The sequence below is a fragment of the Bufo bufo genome, chromosome 2 (genome assembly GCF_905171765.1).
Source record: "Bufo bufo chromosome 2, aBufBuf1.1, whole genome shotgun sequence".
NCBI lineage: Eukaryota > Metazoa > Chordata > Amphibia > Anura > Bufonidae > Bufo > Bufo bufo.
The window spans coordinates 34,939,945-34,957,500 of record NC_053390.1 but is presented as its reverse complement, the minus strand read 5'-3'; the positions used below and the strand labels follow the sequence as shown (position 1 = coordinate 34,957,500).

The following is a 17,556-nucleotide window of genomic DNA, read 5'->3' as shown; positions in this document are numbered from 1 at the left end:
CGGCGTCACCTGACCGGAAGTAGGGCGGATCGGGAACATTGGCGCGCAACTTGGTACATTTAAAAGGCGCTGACAGGTAGGCACCCTTTCTGACAGCCAAATTGGATAGCACGTATCCTAGGGTCATACTTGGACTCTGGCAGGCATCACCCACTGGTGTGCCTGCAATTAAGCTAACTGGGTTGTTTTGGTTATTCAAGGTGGTTTGAGTCCGACTGACCAACCCCCTGTGTCTCTCTTGAATATCCTTTATCAATTCCTCCCTCACTAATTTTTTGTTTTGTAATGCAAGCCCCATCCTTTGCTTGACATTACATATGTACATCTTCCCTGATGAGTTCGCTGAATGAAACGTGACACGTTATTTTAGAAACATTCTTAATACCTGAATAGGGTGTACTAGGGATTCTGCCCCAAGTAGGGATAGGTATCCGGACGGGGACGCCCCTTGCGGGGCAAGTACCTCGTATAGACAGGTAGGGCGTTATAGCCCCTGCCCCTCTAGCAGGGTTTTCTAGGGCCTGCTGCTCCCGATTCCTGTCTATGCTGTGGTGAATACGCTGGCACTGATCTGGTATGGCGACACATCATTAATGTCCATCGTTTGACATCAGCAACACGAAAGAGATTCTGCCAGCTAGGTTGACTCCATACATGGGTGAGAACGTTCCTGTTTTGCTATATTTCTGTCACGATACTGTGCATGTTGTTGTGCATTTTCATACGTATACAATATTATCTAATGACATTATAATCAAAAGGAATGCTCATCTCATTGCCTTTAAGATCAAGATCAGCCTGAACCAAAGTTATATTATGTGGCTGAGGAAACCAAGATGAGTTCATGGCAAGTTCAGTTTATAAAAAAAAAAATATAATTGTGAACATAAACGGACATTGTATTTAAAAGTTATAACTAAAGATATGGGACCATCTGTAAGGAGTATGCCAACTCCCTAAAACATGTCTGTCTGGAGGGAACAAGGTTACTTGATAAGGACTCATGTCCTTATCACACACCTGCTGTATGAGGTTCAATTTATATATTCATAATTATATTATATATATCTTTGCATGGTATATTTAGTTAACAACATATGTTAATCAATAATTCATATAATGTGTTATCTATGTGTAACAATGTATCGATTTATATATATGTTATACCATGTATTTACCATTTAGAAGGTACAGAAACAAGTAAGTTTAAGTTAAATGCCATTTCAAAATAATAGTTATTCATGGACGTAGATAAGTGAAATGTACAAGTTCCGATGCCAAGCATCAAAGCCGCTCAACCTATATTTCAAAAAGATAGGAGAAGACAGTCAACTCCAACAAGTCCAGGATATACAGTAGGTAATTAAAAGTGTCAGGAAAAGACCTTCCTCAATGATTTATTAAGAAAGGTCAACGAGTTCATGTATACATATTATTAGATATTTAATTTTAATGCTTAAAAGTTGTTATGTTCATCTACAATACCACAGTGCCATCTGGAGGCAGATGGACAATATTATATTATTTCATTATTTGTTCTATACCATATTAGGAGTTGATACAACGTCATGATGTTATTAGCATGCGAATACACCCACCTTGCCTGATTGGGAATCCCTAACCTAAAGGGGATGATTCTTAGATAAGGGGGGGAATAATTACTCGTGGGAGGAGTAGCATGGAGAGCTAGCAAGAGAAAAAAGGCGAGAGCTGGAGATTAAAAAAAGGAGAAAGAGAGAAAAGGAGAGAAGAAGAGAAGTAAAGCTCTCTAGAGGGGTTTATCAAGATGAAAGCCATTATGAGATGCGCTATGATGGACCACCCAGCTTTCCTAGGAGCAGAAGTGAGATTCCTACTAGGACTTGGTAAGATACACAGAAAATGATATTTCATTTTATTAAGACTAATTTGATAGTGTGGGTGAAATTATACCATCTAGATTGGCGAATAAATAAATAATTAAATTAATTGATCATCTCCATATTGAGATGTAGTCTTAGGATATTGTGAGGCTTCATTCTACCTGCAGAAGAATCTAGACTCATAATCTAGCAAAGCATTAAATGATTGCTTTTATATATATATATATATATATATATATATATATATATTGATATTGATAGAACATTCTTCGCCAAGCTAAGTGATGGATTCCCACAGGAAAGACGTCAAGTCCTTCCCATTTAAGATCCTAGATCCCTGTTATTTGTCTTAATATTCTTACCAATGTTATATATGTGAAAATAGTCCAGGATGGGGCGGAAGGATACAGTTGTCTCTTCTAAGTTATATCCTTGGATGGAAGTGCCCATCTTGAAGCCGGGGGGGGGGGGGGGGGGGGGGGGGGCCAGAATGTATTTAGCATTCTATATTGATGTCTAGGATTAGACATGCCCATCCTGATATCATGAGGTTTTCTCTGAACAGAAGTAATGTATATAACTCATGTTCATATTTTGATATCCTAACCTATTAATAGCTTGTGTATAATGTGACAAGTTATTTCCACTCACATGTATTGTTAAGCTTGTAATGCTTTATATTAACGCTATATATATTCATTAGCATGTATCATTGTGTTTATCTAATTATATATGTTTATAATCTTGTAACCAATAAATCTGCATATTTTTTTTAATACCTGTGTATTATTGTATAATGCAAAACTACATTTTATCATTAACGTCATCTCACGTCAAAAAGAACTTATTTATCTGAGGAAATAGTCGGACTCAGATGTGAATTGTATCAATTAGGTTGTCTACAATTCACCAGGTCATGATTTTAAGAATTTATGACAAATTTTATAAATTTTATTATTTTATGATTAATTATTTTTATACTAATAATTAATAAATCTTAATTGAATTATTACCCCCCGACAATGTCTAGTTTGGGCCCTCTGGGCTGTCTTATGTTTGTTTGTCTTAGAGGTTCCTCCATTAGCGCCTATTTATTTTAGAAACATTCTTAATAAATGTTAAATTTTACCCCTTTGTCCCCTAGGGGATTAGTATAAACTGCCATATAGGCACACTGCAGGGCTCGGAAGGGACGGAGCCCTGCATATGGCTTTTGGAAGGCAGAATCTGTTGGAATGGTTTTTGTGTACCATGTATCCCTAAAGTGGAAACCCCCCAAAAGTGACCCCATTTTAAAAAATACACTGCTCAATGTATTTATTAAGGGGCGGAGTAAGCATTTTGACCCCATAGGTGTTTTGCAAAACTTAATTCACAGCATATGATGCAAAGTGAAAATTTTACTTTTTCCACAGAGATCTGGACCATATCAGTGCCCAAAATGTTGTGTCCTTCATGTACCAGTGTAAAGGGTCATCTCTTTTATTTATTATGCTGTTTTTCCTCATTTTGGAAACATCCTACATGTGGCCCTAATCTTTTGCCTGAACATTTGAGATGTAAAACTCAGTAAAACAGCACCATGCACATTTTGAGGTCCAACTGTAGAGGCTGTGGTGTGAAATAATATATGGAACCCTGAGAAGTGACCCCATTTTGGAATCTCTCCCCATCAAGGTATTTATTAAGGGGTAGAGTGAGGTATTTTGCAGAAATTAATGTGGAGTACACCCTGCATCTGAGACTCACTTTACACTTCTTGAATTGATATGTGGGTTCTACTGGGTACAGAAATGCCATAAACCTGGACGGAAACTGCTTTTTGGCTACACTGCTGGGTTCAGATGGGAAAGACCACAGTTTGCCTTTTGCAGTGCAGATTTTGATGGATTGGTTCAAGTCGCTTTTGAACATCTTCTGGGGTAACAGTACAATCATTTTCTAAGGACCATACTTTTTTTTTATTTTTCTCGATAAGTGTCACGGCCTTTGGTGTGCGCCGTGACACGGTTGCCGAGCATGCTGTTGCCAGCAGCAACCTGTTTTGGTTACAGCATGTAGGTGCCTCCTCCTTTCTCCTTGGGCCTTCCCTGTCTGGTGCCGAAGTGGTTAATTATCTAGCTGGTGAGGATTTAGGTGTGTCCTGGGTGTGGCCATGAGGTTTATATTACCTGTGGCTTCCAGGCTGGAGTCAGTTGTACTTCAGCCTTGTTTGGTGATGGAGCTCTGCTCCTTTCCTGGGTGAACCTGGCCAGTCCTTGAGGGCCACCTTGTTGGACATAAATTGTCTTCCCATTCTATCCTCCATTTTCCCCTTCCTTACCTGTGTGGGTTTATGTTCAGGGTGTGGTGTCTCGTCTTGTTGTTGTTACATGTCTGGTCAGTTGGTGTTTTATGTCCGGCATGTATGCAAGTCATACCCTGTTTGTTGTGCCTCCGGAAGGGGGTTCCATGGTTTCCCGGAGGGGTGAACCAAAAGTCAAGTCTGTGAGCTGTTGCTGGAGTGCTGGTTCCTGTGTGTCAGTACTAACTGCATCCGTTTAGTGTTTGGATTGCAGTGCGTTTGTATGGGTTCCAGTTTACCTTGGTGTGGTCTTCTGTTGTGCCAGCAGCTACAGCAGGTAAGTTACCATGCCTGCCTGGGTTCTTGGTTCAGTGGTTATCCCCGCCACTAGATACTTACCTGCCGTTCCACTTGGCTTCTTTTCCTTGCTGTTTGGCCTGCAGAGACTCCTGCTCTTCCGTGTCTTGGAGGAACAGGTCGTCTCTCCCCTGCTCCTATGTGAGGGATAATCAGGGCCGGCCTCTACATAACTTTAAATCTATGCCAGCTTCCTTGCTGGAGTAGATTTAGAAAATTTTCTATGCCTAAAACAAATGTAGAAAATGATAAATGAGATGGACCGGGCGGAATATCCCCTTCCTAACCCACGCCGCCCTGCCTTTTTTTTAGACCTGGCGTGAGTGGGGAAAAGTTGCAGATTTGGCAGCAAATCCCCTTTGCGACCAAATCTGCATCAGATATACGCCAGAAAACTGGCGTGTATCAGTTAGTAAATGATCCCCATTGATTACCAGATTTAGATTCCATGGAGGAACTAGATTACGTTGCCTTGGTCTTAGACGTCCTGTGGCTAGAAGAAATCTGGTCATTAACTTTTCTTCAGAAAGTTTATAATCATAAAAAATACTCAAAGCTGCTGACTATACTTTTAGCGTACTGGGTTTTAGACCTGAATCTTGTCCTTCCTGAAAAAAACTCCAAAATAACTGGAATACTAAACTTTCTAGCCTCTAGTTGTACAACATTTTTTTTCAAACTTTACAGTAACTACTGGTTTTAGATGTTTTGCTGATAAACATCAATGTATTGATAACTTTTTGGGAAAGTCCTCTCGCTTCTAGGTGGGCCTGTTCAACATCCACTCCCTCAAATCCATGTTTTTTTTTTTCAGATTTTGTGAGGAACTGGGCCGTGGGTTACTAGATGAGGAATATCTGAGAGCTGTAGAGGTTCTGTAAAACTCCTTTCCCTTAAAAGTGAAAAACATGCCCTCTTGGAAAGTTTGCATGCCGCTTAAATCCACGTGTTGGTGGTATGTGAAGTTAGGGGAAACGGCATCACTCCAATATGGCGGTCTCCATGCCTGCGTTGTGCCTACACAGTGAGGCCAGCCAGAACTGTATACATTACTTGAAGAGACACCCAAAGTGCCCTTATCCACAAACCGCTCCTGTCTTCTCCTCAGGGTCCCCGCTGTGTCTGTCAGCCAGGACCTGACCTTCTCCTGCTAGATTGCAGGAGCTTTAATCCAGGCGCTGATCAGTGCTGGGATTAAAGCGCTGCCTGCACGTGTATATACGTATTATCTGAACGGGGTATGTGCAGATAGGATGTATATATCCAGTGGGCAGTCGGGAAGGGGTTACATCTCTGCATGTGTTTTCTGTCCCTAAGCTAAGAAAATTTTAACCTTTTTACTCCACAGCGGTCCGAAGATCATTGATCTTCAAAAAACTGTAACTAGTTTGAGGGCATACCATTCTTCCTTTTTTAAATTTCGAAAACTCTACTCACTAACCAAACTTTAATAAAATAATTGCAGAGATAGCACAAAGCCGACTATGGCATAAAAATTTGGTTAGGCTACTTTCACACTGCCGGCAGTAGCTCTCTGCATCTGCGGGTGCTGGCCATATCACATACCCAGCACCCGGTATCATTGACAGGAAGCAGCACCTGAGGGGTTAATTGGCACGGTTCGGCGGGATCCCTGTCATTGAGGCCGAGTGCCGGCTGTGTGATATGGCTGGCACCCGCAGTCTATATTTGTATTATGGGGTTAATTACATTCATTGGTGGTGCAGTGCACCCCCCCCCCATACTTCAGTGTTATAAATTATAATCCTCGGTGGCGCAGTCCACCCAACCCCCCAGGATTATAAGCATTGGTGGCAGTGGCCACAGGGTCCCCTCCCGTCTTCATTGGTGGTGCAGTGGTAGCTTCTGATCGGAGCCCCAGCAGTGAAATCTCAGGGCTCCGATCGGTTACCATGGCAGTCAGGACGCTATTGAAGCCATCCATGGCTGCCATGGTAATCTCCCTGCTGCTGTGTGCACAAAGCACAGGGCAGCAGGGATAGTGTGAGATCCTACGCCCCCTAATAGATCCCTATTAGGGTGAATAGGACAAGGGATGAAAAGATCCAGGGTTCTAGCCCCATAAGGGGGCTAATAGTTATTAAATAAAAAAGTTTAAAAAAATAAAAACACCAAAATATTACAATTTTAAATCACCCCCTTTCCCAATTTACATAAAAAAATATAAACAACAAAAAAAAACTAATTAGGTATCGCCACGTCCGAAAAAGTCCAAACTATTAAAGTATTGAAAAATATCTCCTATGTTGTAAACGCCGTAAAAAAGAAAAGAAAATGTAAAAAACACACGATTTTCCATTTTTTGGTCTCCTTCTCCCCTAAAAATTAGGATAGGACTGTTCTATTATGGGCCGCACGTTCCATAAATTGCGGAATGCACACTTATTTTGGCATTTAATTTTTCTTTTGCGTGGTTTTGAGTATTGCATTACTTTTTTATGGGACCGAAATTGAATCAAAATTTTTGTATTGTGACAACCCTAGTCACGGGGTCCTTTAGGTCACAAAGAAATGGCATCTAGTGGCTGTAAACCCCCAGAGCCAGGAGACCGGCGCTGGATAACAGTTGCTGCACTCTAGGGGCTGCTGCATAGAGAGGCCGGGGCTGAGAACATTCACTGCGCTCTGGTGGCTGCAGTAATATGGCTGTAGCGCGTAGGCACTAAGACCCATATGGAAAGCACCAGTCTTTAGTAAATGACCCCCAATGTTTTATTTGACTGAAAGGCATCTTTATGATGCCAAGATGCCCTTCCTGACAATGTGCACCTATGATGGGCACACTCTGAACAACCCACTTACCAGGGTTTTCCACTAGGATGTCCCATTTTCTATGGGAGCGGTGAAGATAGCTGATCGCTGCTATCTCCAGCACTCCCATAGAGAATGAATGGAGCAGCAGGGGGCACGGTCGCTCAATTAGATTTGGGGGGAATGGTGACCCCGTTCTTAGTGGGCAACTAATTGCTACTACTGCATGGGGGCATCAAGGAGACATTATAATGCATGGGGGCAACAAGGAAACACAAAAAAATGTTTTGAGTGTTTTTTTTTTCTAAATGGGCATTTATCGCAATATATATTGTTATAGTGGGAATATTTTTGATATCGCCCAACCCTAGTCACAGCAGTACAGTGCTGGCAGAAGGGAGATGCCCCCTGCTTCTGAGTGAAATGCATCTCGTTTTGCAGCCAAAACAGGGAATAATACAGTATGTCTGAAAAAAAAAAACATTAAGGAATCCCAAACATAACTGCTCCTTCACTGTTATCATTGTACAAAAAAGCACAGCCATTATGCAACCTTTTTTGTAAACTTAGGTACGCTTTAACATTTAAAGAAAGATTGATCCAAACCCAAACATAGAGGCTAACATTTATTAATAATTGCTAATAAGTTTTGAAACACTGATTTGCTATTTGGATAACAGACCTTAATTGTATATGTTTCATCATCATCCAGTGCTATTATTTGCTTTGCCTTTTTGTGGTAGGATATACCAGTATTTTGCCTCCAATTATTGTAGGTTTTTCTTTGTGTGTGTTCATTCTCTGGTGCTTAAGAAAACTTGATTTCTGAGTAAAACATTTCCCACATTCTGAACATGAATATGGCTTCACTCCTGTGTGAGTGTTTTGATGTACGATGACGTTCACTTTCTGAGCAAAACACTTCCCACATTCTGGACATGAATAAGGCTTCTCCCCTGTGTGAATTCTCAGATGTCCAACAAGATGTGATTTCTGAGTAAAACCTTTGCCACATTCTGAACATGAATATGGCTTCTCTTCTGCGTGACTCTTCAGATGTTGAGCAAGAAGTGATTTCACCGCATATCGTTTCCCACATTCTGAACATGAAAATGGTTGGTCTCCTGTGTGAATTTTTTGATGTATAACGAGAGATGATTTAGATTTGTAACATTTACCACATTCTGGGCACGAAAATCTTTCTTCTCTGTGACTTCTTTGATGTGCATTAAGAGATGACTTCAGACTAAAACACTTTCCACATTCAGGACATGAAAATGGCTTCTCTTCACTGTGAAGGCTTTGATGTTTGACCATACTTGATTTATGAATAAAACATTTCCCGCATTCTGCGCATGAATATGGCTTCTCTCCTGTGTGAGTTCTCTGATGTTCAACGAGTCTTTTTTTCTGGTGAAAACGTTTCCCACATTCTGGACAAGAAAATGGCTTCTCCCCTTTGTGACTCACCATGTGTTGAACAAGATGTAATTTCCGAGTATAACTTTTTCCACACTCTGAACATGAATATGGCTTTTCTCCTGTGTGAATTCTCTGATGTCTTTCAAGATCTGTTTTCAGAGAACAACATTTCCCGCATTCTGAGCAAATAAATGTTTTCTTCGCTGTGTGCGTTCTTTGACCTACAACATCCTTTTTGTGACTATTATTCTGATTTACAGCTTGTGATGAATCAGAAGATAGGAGATGTTTAAAAGGATCAGATGATAGATCTCTGCTGTGAAAGGCTGAGGGTACATCTGAGACAATGGCATGTTTTTCATATGTGTCTTGAGTAATACCACCTTCATCTGCTTTAAAATCTGAAGATACCAGAGGTGTCTCTGAGCTCCTGGTACAGTCATCTGCCAAGTAAAAACCAAAATTATTTTTTTTGAATACTATAACTTTAAAATTATATAGATATAACCTTTATAACTTTTCTGTTTAAAAAGTTCCATACAAATTCTAAAGCATGAATGAAAATGTAATTATTCCACATCAGACAGTGGTGGAAAACAGATCAAAATCTAACTCAGATCAAGGATAAGCCATTCATATCTGATAGGAAGGTTACCTTTACCAACTGGAATACCCTTTTAACTACCTCATAGAAAGAGGAAGCACTGCTATTGGATAGAGATTAGGGCCACCATCAGAAAACCTTCATAAACGCAAAATCCAGCACCAAAAATATAAAAACTGTAATTTTTATTCCTTCATATTAAAAAATATCAAACACAGTACCGTCCAGATGGAACACATCATTACCCATTTAGGGGCAGGAAAACGGAAAGGATGGATTCGGCACATAACTGAGCTGAACGGAGCCCATGGGCCCCATAGACTATAATGGGGTCCATTAGGTTTCCGCTCAGAAGAAGATTTTTGAAGTGGAGACAAAAGTCCTGCATGCATAACTTTTGTCTTTGCTCCAAAATCTTCTCCTGAGTGGAAACCTAACGGACCCCATTATAGTCTAGAGGGCCCGTGGGCTCCGTTCAGCTCAGTTATGTGCTGAATCCGTCCTTTCCATTTTCCTGCCCCGTAACGGAAAGGCTGAACAGTAATGTGAACGAAGCCTATGGCTAGTTGCACACTAATGTAAAAATCTTTCAGCAGAGGAACAGCCTGTGTGAATTCATCGTATCCAGCAAAGTACCTCCAGACCCGAATGACTATTATAGGACCTTGCAGGGATCCGGCCTGTTTCCAGCATTAGTCCTGGGATTTGGCCGCACAAAAAACTGTCTGGCCGAATTATGGTGCTAATGGCAGAAAAAGGGCTCAGTCGGGGAAAGGCTGCATGAGGCAGTATACAATCAACTCCCTCCAAAGGCACATTTACATGGTGCCGTTTTTGCGGAGCCTATAAGAACCGGCCCAGAGAAAGAAAAAAAAGACGAACAAAGTACCATATTTTTTGCCCTATAAGACACAGTGATATTTTTCCCCTACTTTGGGTGGGGTGAGAAAGTGCTTCTCACCCCACCCAAAGTAGGGGAAAAATATCACTGTCTTATATGGCGAATACTAATGAGCAATTTCATTATGGAAGTGCTCATTAGTACCGGAGGACCGGGAGGCAGTGAATGCAGCGCTCCCCGGGCTCTGTACTCATCGCTTCCTGGTCCTCTACCGTCGGCTGTACTGTAACTGTGCATTGCTCGAAGACGCTCTGTGACCTCACACTGTGCTGTGACACAACACAGAAGAAGAGAAGAGAGCTGGATCCTGGGAGCCCACGGCGTCCGGAGCAGGAGAGGTACGTTGATTTTTTTTTATTTGCTCTGAGGCATGGGGATCTGATCATTCACATTGGGGTCTGAGCTGAGGTCTGATTTTGGGTCTGATCTGAGTTTCTGATTGGGGATGTGAGCTGAGGTCTGATTAACATTGGGGGTCTGATCTGAGGTCTAATGAAAAAAAAAATTTCTTATTGCGCTCCTCTAAAACCGAGGTGCCTCTTATGGGCAGGTGCGTCTTATAGGGCAAAAAATACGGTAGATAGCATCTATTCAAACACAAGGAACAAAAGATTTTAGGATTTTGAGGAATTTTCCATGCGATTATAGTGGAGTAATATACATCCTGGAGTACCCGTGTGGTCTCCAGTACGTGCAAAGAACTATGAGGAAATTAAAAATCAGAATCTAAAAACATTTGGAGTATCAAAAAGGGATTGGAGACACACAGTTTGTGTCGGTACATTTTAAGAAATGCCACGGTATGAATACAAGAGATCTTCGCAGCATAGGTGTGGAGCTGGTTAAAACTAAATGGACATTAAAGGGCTTCTGTCATCAGGGACATGGTTATTTAACTGGCTGATGTTAGACCTGTGCTATTGTCAGCTGAAGCTAACAGTCTCCATCCCTTCTTTCTATGTGTCTCTGTTTTTGTGAAAAATGAACTTTTATGTTATGCATATGAGCCTCTGGGAGCAATGGGAGTGTTTCCCCTACTCCTTGAGGCTCTGTTCTTCCTCCTCTGGCCACATCCTGATCATGTTGATTGAAAGAGCCAGGCAGAATGATGTGAACACTCAATCAACATGATGAGGGCATGGCCAGAGGAGGGAGAACAGAGCCACCAGGAGTAGGGGCAACACCCCCATTGTGGATTAAACATTGGGGAGTCAGTTCTCTTAGATATATGAATATAAATCAAGAAACATTAGTAGCAAATAATAGCTGTAAGGTGATTACATATAGAAAAGTGTCACGGCTCTGTCACAGTCTCGGTGTTGTTCACTGTGACACGTTTGCCGTGTATGCTGGTTGCCTGGGGCAACGTGTAGTTTATGCAGCATATATGTGCACTGCTCCCTGTATCCTGGTTCCTTCCCTGTCTGGTACTTGTGGGGTTAAGTTCCTGGGCTGGGTGTGGTCACTAGGTGCTATTTATCCTGTTGCTGAGGGCCAGGAGGACACTATTACCAGGGTTCTACAGGGTGAGTTAGGGCCCTAGGTTACAGTGTATGAATGTCACGATGAGTGTGGGGGGAAACTCCACACTGAACACAGGAGGGAAGGGGAACAGTAACTGGGCCTGGAAACTAGGGAAGAAACAGGTCACCTCCTAGACAACCCTAATCCAGGCCCTGACTACCTATCAATATGAATAGACATTGAAGGTAGGAATATTCATCAGCAGGATACCTAGGCCCTGATTTCCCTATAAGGCCCTCGAGTAAGTATAGGACCAGAGACAACCCATTTCTCCCCAGATTGGCGAATGAAACAGGGAATATAACAAATACACACAAACGCGACACTTAACTTCTGTAGAGATGGAAGAACAGGAACACCAGAGAGGATCTCACACCAGCTCAGCCAAACCCAAATGAAGCTATCAACCACATAGTCAGAAGGGTGGGGTGAGACTATAAAGGGTAGAAGTGATGACCACTGAGCAACAGCTGAGAACAGGGAAGTAGTCATTAACCCTATCAACACTGAATCGAGAGAAATCAAGGAGGCTGTTAGATTCCTCCACGCTCTTCCAATCTCCTTGATTTCCTGACATCAGTCACCTGAGGGACCGTGACAATGAACTTCCCTCCCATCGAGGCCTGTTCATACTTATAGTTAGTCAGGACTAGCATTAGGGTTGCTCTAGGAGATGACCAGCTCCCTTTCCCCCGTGTCCAGGCCTAGTTTCTGTTCCCACTTCCCATCGGTGTTCGGTGTGGAGTTTTCCCCCCACATCACACCATGACAGAAAGTTCTTTGGGGAAACGAAGACTGAATGAGAGGAAAGCAAGGAGTGATCGACGTTATGAATGCGTAGCATTGAGTGAAGGGAATCCCATTGCTGATTGAGTAATGAAGTCACGTGACTCCATTCACAAGTGTAGCGGAGGGGGTGTGCAATAGAAACTCCTTCTCTGATTGGTGGTAATAGCCACGTGATTTAATTCATTATGAGAGCGCAGTTTTTCAAATATATTCTAATCATTTAATGATGAGTGGAGTGAACTTCAGCTCCTAGATCCGATGTCTCTTTGCTCAAAACTTCGGATTAAGGGTTGCACGGCCATGCCCATATTGCGGGCCGCAAACAGCAGGTCCATAATATACGGGCGCCAGCCATTTGTGCACTGCTTCACGGCTGCGGATCCATTCACTTGAATGGGTCGGCAATCTGGAGGTGTGGTGTGGAACGGAGGCACGGAACCCCACGGAAGCATTACGGTGTGCTTCCGCTGGGTTTCTCTCCGTGCAGCAAAAAAATAATAATAACTCTCCGCACAGCAAAAAAAATTATAATAACTTTTTCTATTTTTTTGCTGTGCAGACAGATCCCGGACCCATTCAAGTTGAATGGGTCTGCATCCGTCTGCGGAGACTGCATGGATGTTTCCCATGCATTGGTGATGACAAATTGCGGTCCCCAATGCACGGAACGTCTGTATGAGCCCTAATGCTGTACGGAGATCGGTCTCCGTATAGCATAAAAATGTACAACCTCCGATGAGGCGAAGTTAGTTATTTGCGAATTCGTGCAAGACTTTGTTGAATAAGTTTGTTATTTGATTTTTAAAGAGGAAAACCACGGAGCACTGAGAGAACACCGACAAAGACTGTAGTACAGAGAAGTGGCGGAGATTGAAGGTAGAGAACGGCAAACTGGTAGATAGATACTGGGATAGCAGCTGTTTATATTGGGGAGAACTGGATTCTTATCTCTCCAAGGAGTGTCTGAGTGTTCAAGCAGAGCGGATCCGGTAGTGTGGAACATTTACCTTGAGAATTAATACCTATTCTTGTTTGGATCCTGCAGCCAGGGTTTCACGTTTAAAAAATACAGTTCTTCTATAGTCTATGATCAATTATGGCAGAGGATTTTAATGCTAGTGTGCAACTAGCCTAAGGGCTCATGCATACGAACGTATTTTCTTTCCGTGTCCGTTTTGTCCGCGTTCATTGTCAATGGGGACAAAACTGAACTGGGCGAAACGGAATGCACCAGAATGCATTCTGTTTGGTTGCGCTGCGAGCAGCGTTTTTCTGTCTGTGATGTGGTGCGGAGCAAGACTGATCCCTCCTGACACACAACGTAAGTCAATGGGGACGGATCAGTTTTCTCTGACACAATAGAAAACGGATCCGTCCCCCATTGACTTTCAATGGAGTTCATGACGGATCCTTCTTGGGTATGTTAAAGATAATACTACCGGATCCGTTCATAATGGATGCAGAAGGTTGTATTATCAGAACCAAAGCATTTTTGCTGATCCATGACGGATCCAGTAAAAAACGCTAGTGTGAAAGTAGCCTTACTTGTGCGTCGTCTCTCTCGTGCAGGCAGCGCAGTGTAATTACAACTTCAAGTGAATTGGACAAGAAGTTGCAATTACACTGCACCACCAATACAAGCGAGACGATCCGCAGGTTGATTTGAAGCAGGATCGGCGGGTCATCAATAGTTATATCCACTGCACTTCCAACTGAAAATACAACAAATTATAGCTGTAGCTGAATAAGTAGAATATGTGACTCTTCTCTGCTTTATTCAGTGGTTATTACTCACCTGGCTGGTTATATGTAGGAGATTCTTCCATATACTGTTCATCATCCCACACATATGTGTCCATAGTAATTTCCTCCTTACACTGGTCATCACCTCCCACATATGTCTCCGTAGGAAGTTCCTCCTTATACTGGTCATCATCCCTCACATATGTCTCCGTAGGAAGTTCCTCCTTATACTGGTCATCACCTCCCACATATGTCTCCGTAGGAAGTTCCTCCTTATACTGGTCATCACCTCCCACATATGTCTCCGTAGGAAGTTCCTCCTTACACTGGTCATCACCTCCCACATATGTCTCCGTAGGAAGTTCCTCCTTATACTGGTCATCACCTCCCACATATGTCTCCGTAGGAAGTTCCTCCTTACACTGGTCATCACCTCCCACATATGTGTCCATCGGAGGTTCCTCCTTACACTGGTCATTAGCACTCACACATGTTTCTGTAGGAGGTTCCTCCTCACACTGGTCATCACCGATCGCATATGTTTCTGTAGCATTAATATTATTCAAATCTTCCTCCTGATTTAAGAGCTGTGAAACAAATATTGTAAAAGTCACCAGAAGGTCAGAGAAGTCAGAGGAGAAGAAATCATTCCTTATTATGATAACCAAAACTCACATGACAGCCAAATAGCTGCAGGTCTCCCAGAAGCTGCCATAGATATCAGATGGTTGATAAGTCCATCAAGTTCAACCAAGGGATGGGTGGGGACGCAAATCCCAGAAGGAACTGAGACTCAGATTTCTACACATTTTCATAAGCATTAATGTAATTTACTTTTAAGAATTCATCTAAACCCTTTTTAAAACTGTCCACTGTTCCTGCTGTGACAACGTCCTGAGGAAGTCTTGCACTCAATGTCCCAAACTGTGAGGTGTGAGGTTCAGAATGGGTTGGATATGTTCCACAATCAGTAATATTGAAGTACCAATATTGAGTATGATGCAAGCAATATATCTTTTATTGTGCATCCTCCAATAAATCAAATGCAATGCAATTTCAATTCTGATGTTTCGGTCCTGAACAGAGTCAACAACGCAAGTACGTAGAAAGTAATATTGCATGTGGGTATATAGGCGTTAATATGTAAAATAGATGATCTGGTGATCATAGGTGTAGTTATTCTGTAGTCGCAAGCACTATAGTCAATGTAGTAGTTGGATGGGGCCAGGTGGCTGCCATGAAAGGATGGTATGGATGCCGGTGTCTGTGTAATGCACATATAGTCACTAGTATAACCATAGGGGTTGTGAGTGCAACAATGTTAAAAGTGCATTATATTATATGTTGTGTCCGTTTTAAATTCCTTCTAGAATTATATTCATCTGTCTTCTTTGGTCTTGAGGTAGTGTGCAGATGCTCTGTAGACTATCTAGTCATGATTCTGGGAAGCACCCCAGTTCTGGGCTTGCAGCCAAAGAGTGAACAAGGAGACAAAACCATAGATAAGGGGAGTACGTAAAAAGGGAGTGCAAGGGATCATCCTTCTTCGGTACCAATCAATGTAAATGTTAAATGTTATGTTTATGGTTTATGAAGGTTGGCATGTATCCACCACCTTATCTGTAAGTATTATATAATCTTATACACTGCTTCATTAAAGTAGAATGATCTTGTTGGACACATACTGTTTGTGTCTCAAGTTATTCACCTCCGAGCTCGGTAGCTTTCTACTAATTTGGATTTCACATGATAATCAGTGAAACCTGATTGAGGTTCGATATAAGGGTTGAAGCTTATAAAGTATAAAAACCACATGGTAGGAGAACAAAGCATAAAGCAATCTGTAGGGAGAGTGAGCTTGCATGATAAGAAGACCCCAGAGGACAGCGGTGTGACGCTGCGGGGTGGACATATGTAGCACTGGCGAGTGTGCTGGTGTGCCACGTATGGCGTCTTATGAGTCCCAGAGTGGATGTGCTGTAAGCAAAGTATCGCTATTACGTGGATCGGACGATATCGTGTGGTGGTGTGACGTAATGGAGAGGTGTCTGTTAGCAGCTGTGTATAGGGAGAAGCACAAGACTAAGGGCTAATGTGGAGCACCCCGTGAACCATGTGTGATAAAACATATGTATTGAAGAGAAAATGGTGTGCGGTAAATAGATAATGTCATGAATGAGATGATGCTTGTGTTACATTATGTAGTGTGATGAAAAGGCGAGATATATAAGTACTGTTCTTGGTGTATGTTATGGCGAAAAAGAATAAAGGGAGAAGAGAAGAGTAGTAAAGAAAAGGAGAAAGGGAGGAGAAAAAAAAGGAGAAAAGGGAGGAGAAAAAAAAGGAGAAAAGGGGGGCAAAAGAAAAAAAAGGAGAGAGGGGAGAGAATGAGGAGAAAAAGAAGGTGAAAAAAGGGAAAGAGGGAGGAAAAAAGGGGGAGAAAAGAGAAAAAAGAGAATCACATGTGGGGACTGGAAGGGAAGGATGGGGGAAGAATTGGAGAAGAGGGTGTTGGATCAATGTGTCTAAAAGGCAAAGTAACACCATTAGTAATAAAATATGAAACAATGCGTAACAATGGATAATAAATCAGATGTTAAACATGAAGTCTACATGGCAGAGTAACACCATTAGTAACAAGACATGGAACATTGCATCGTGGTGGATAATAAATTAGATATTGAAACTAAAGTCTCGGTTGAGGCCCCATCGGGAAGGAATTGAAGTGTGTATATCCAAAAAACTTCTCATTCTCTCAGAAGACGGACGTGGTTACCGCCTCTTCTTGGACGTTGCACTTGTTCAATGATTTGAACATTTAAGTTGAGCGATATTGTGACAAGCTTTATAGAAATGGTCAGGAAATGAAAGCCAGTTGTTTTGGCATCTAATGGTAGACTTGTGACTGATGATGTTGTCACGGATAGATTGTGTGGTTTCTCCCACGTAGAGGAGACCACAGGGACACTTGAGGTAAATGACAAATGGAGAGTCGCATGTGAAGAAACCTTTTATGGGGAAGGATTTGCCAATGTGAGGGTGTGTGTTTTTATATATTAACGCCTGTATACCCACATGCAATATTACTTTCTGTGTACTTATGTTATTCTCTCCGCATTTGTTTGTGGTGACTCTGTAACCAAGGTCCGAGTTCACGACCGAAACACCAGAATTGAAAGTCACGTGTGAGCTTATGCTCTGTTATTGCATTTTATTTAATTGAGGATTCACAACAGGAGATATTTTACTGCATCATACTGAAGTGCAGTGGTACTTCAAGATTACAGACATCAGATGA

The 17,556-nt window shown here is 42.0% G+C and overlaps 1 protein-coding gene across 1 annotated transcript in view; it reads right to left on the bottom strand.

The window, feature by feature from the left end:
- LOC120990692 (oocyte zinc finger protein XlCOF7.1-like) overlaps window positions 1-17,556 on the bottom strand; it is a 54,447-nt gene that overhangs the window by 24,584 nt on the left and 12,307 nt on the right. The window contains exons 6-7 of the mRNA XM_040419598.1: window positions 14,311-14,845; window positions 7,995-9,140 (exon numbers count right to left, since the gene is read on the bottom strand). Of these exons, the coding sequence (XP_040275532.1) occupies window positions 7,995-9,140; window positions 14,311-14,845 (1,681 nt within the window). The remainder of the gene's footprint in view (window positions 1-7,994; window positions 9,141-14,310; window positions 14,846-17,556) is intronic.